At 44.3% G+C, this 1,865-nt stretch overlaps 1 protein-coding gene across 1 annotated transcript; it reads left to right on the top strand.

The window, feature by feature from the left end:
• The first annotated feature begins 292 nt into the window (after window positions 1-292).
• Rnase11 (ribonuclease A family member 11 (inactive)) lies at window positions 293-871 on the top strand. The gene has a single exon (XM_027386492.2). The coding sequence runs from the start codon at window positions 293-295 to the stop codon at window positions 869-871; it is 579 nt and encodes a 192-aa protein (XP_027242293.1).
• The last annotated feature ends 994 nt before the right edge of the window (window positions 872-1,865 follow it).

Raw genomic sequence — 1,865 nt, 5'->3', positions numbered from 1 at the left:
CTAAAATCAGATAAAAGAAAAATACTTGGTTCCAACACTGTAGATTTAGGTCATGTTTTGTTTTTCTTCAGATGGGTAAACTTGTGTTAAATGAGATAGAGTAAATTGGTTGTAACTGGAGATGTTAGCATGGATTCTCAGGCTCTTCAGCTGATTGTCATATTTCATTAATATACATGGGAGTCTAATATCTAAGGGGTCGTTGCTGAGAATACTGCCATAATGAAAAGGAAACCATCTCTGTTCTCCTTCTCTTTATCTTTTCTGCAGACAAGATTACAGTGTATATGAGATGGCGGTCTTTGTGCTGTTGCTTGGCCTCGGGTCTGTTCTTGTAGTGCCTTCAGAAGGCACAACAACGAGAATCAGAGAAAAACTTTCACAGGAAGAGATGCAACATGCTGCAAAACAGACTGTTGAGCCATCAATGAACTCAACCCTGTCAGATAAAAATATCAGCCTTGGTGTACCCAAGAATGTGATGTCTGCCTCACCCCCAACATCCAGAAGGTTATATTTTGTCACCCCCAAGGGAAACCCTTTAAGTAATGAACAAAACTGTCTAAACGGACCGAGAGTCTGGAGAAAAGTTTTAGACATGAATGAGTCATGCCAGTTGGTCAATAACTTTATACATGGGTCCACCGATGTGATTCATGGAGTTCCCGAGGCCACCAGCTGGAAATGGGGACAATCACCTAGCCTAAGCTGCTGTGAGAGCCTACGACTGGAGCATACCATGTGCAAGGTCACTGCGGGCCAGCAGTGCCCCAGGTGCCAGAAGCACAGTGTCACCTCCCTGAAGAGAGCCTTGACAGTGCTGACAAGCCATTCTCTGATGAGTTGGTTAGTTAGTGGCTCTAAACTGTAAATCAGGATTGAGGATAAAGAAGGACAAGGTCAGGTCATGATCATCGTTGCTTGCATCCTTCTGCTATCCATGTCTATCCCCTGGTATGTGGTAAACACTGTTGGTACTAAACTGGATAAATGGGAAAAAATAGCCCAATACAGCATAAGTCAATTAAAAACTGTAACTGATCCTAGAATACAGATTCATATTCTCACTCTCTCTCTCCCACAAACTGAATTCCTTCCTAGTTTAGTTATAAAGCTCCCCAAGGCTGAGTCTACACGAGTGGACAAAGGTAAGGAGAGAAACTCCACACCAGAGAGTGAATGAGGGTGAGACACGTACTCAGCGCTGCTCTTCAAAGACATGTGAGCACACATGTGCACCTGAGTGCAGCAGCCTCCCACCAGCCTGTCCTCCAGAGTCTCAGTGTCACAGTCCAGCACTGTACAGTCTGCAGTCCTCCACCAGAACACCTGTCTCAGAGTCACAGTCCAGCACTGTACAGTCTGCAGTCCTCCACCAGAACACCTGTCTCAGGGTGGCTGCAGAGAGACGAAACAGAGCTCTACTCACAGCCCAGCAAAGTCTTGCTGCTCCGGAGCTGTGCCTGCGGATTGGCAAACTATGGGAAACACAGCAATGGGAATATGATGTTTATGCCAAGCTTCAAGCAGGGTTGTCTTCAGTCTTGATGCTTTCTCTGCCAATTTTAACTCCCCAGAGTCAACAGGGCATGAAGCACAGACAGTTATTGTTGCTCATTGTGCAAATGTGTGCTCCTGTTGGCCGTCTTTCCTTCATCCTGAGCCCACTCTTTTTTTTTTTAATGCTTAATTTCAAATAAATTCGTGCAAACGAATGCCACATTGTTATGTTTTTCTTGTACCACGTGGTTCATTATATCTTGATATTCCCCATGTTTTTACATTGATGCAGACTTCTTGGTCTATTGAAACTACAAGATGCTGACAGTCTACCAATATAGATCACTAGGAAAGCATTTGACATT

This window comes from Cricetulus griseus (assembly GCF_003668045.3).
Source record: "Cricetulus griseus strain 17A/GY chromosome 1 unlocalized genomic scaffold, alternate assembly CriGri-PICRH-1.0 chr1_1, whole genome shotgun sequence".
In the NCBI taxonomy this organism is placed as follows: Eukaryota; Metazoa; Chordata; class Mammalia; order Rodentia; family Cricetidae; genus Cricetulus; species Cricetulus griseus.
This window is presented reverse-complemented; position numbering and strand designations above follow the sequence as displayed.

Coding starts and splice junctions, on each gene's coding strand:
- Rnase11 (XM_027386492.2), top strand. CDS start 293: ATGGCGGTCTTTGTGCTGTTGCTTGGCCTCGGGTCTGTTCTTGTAGTG.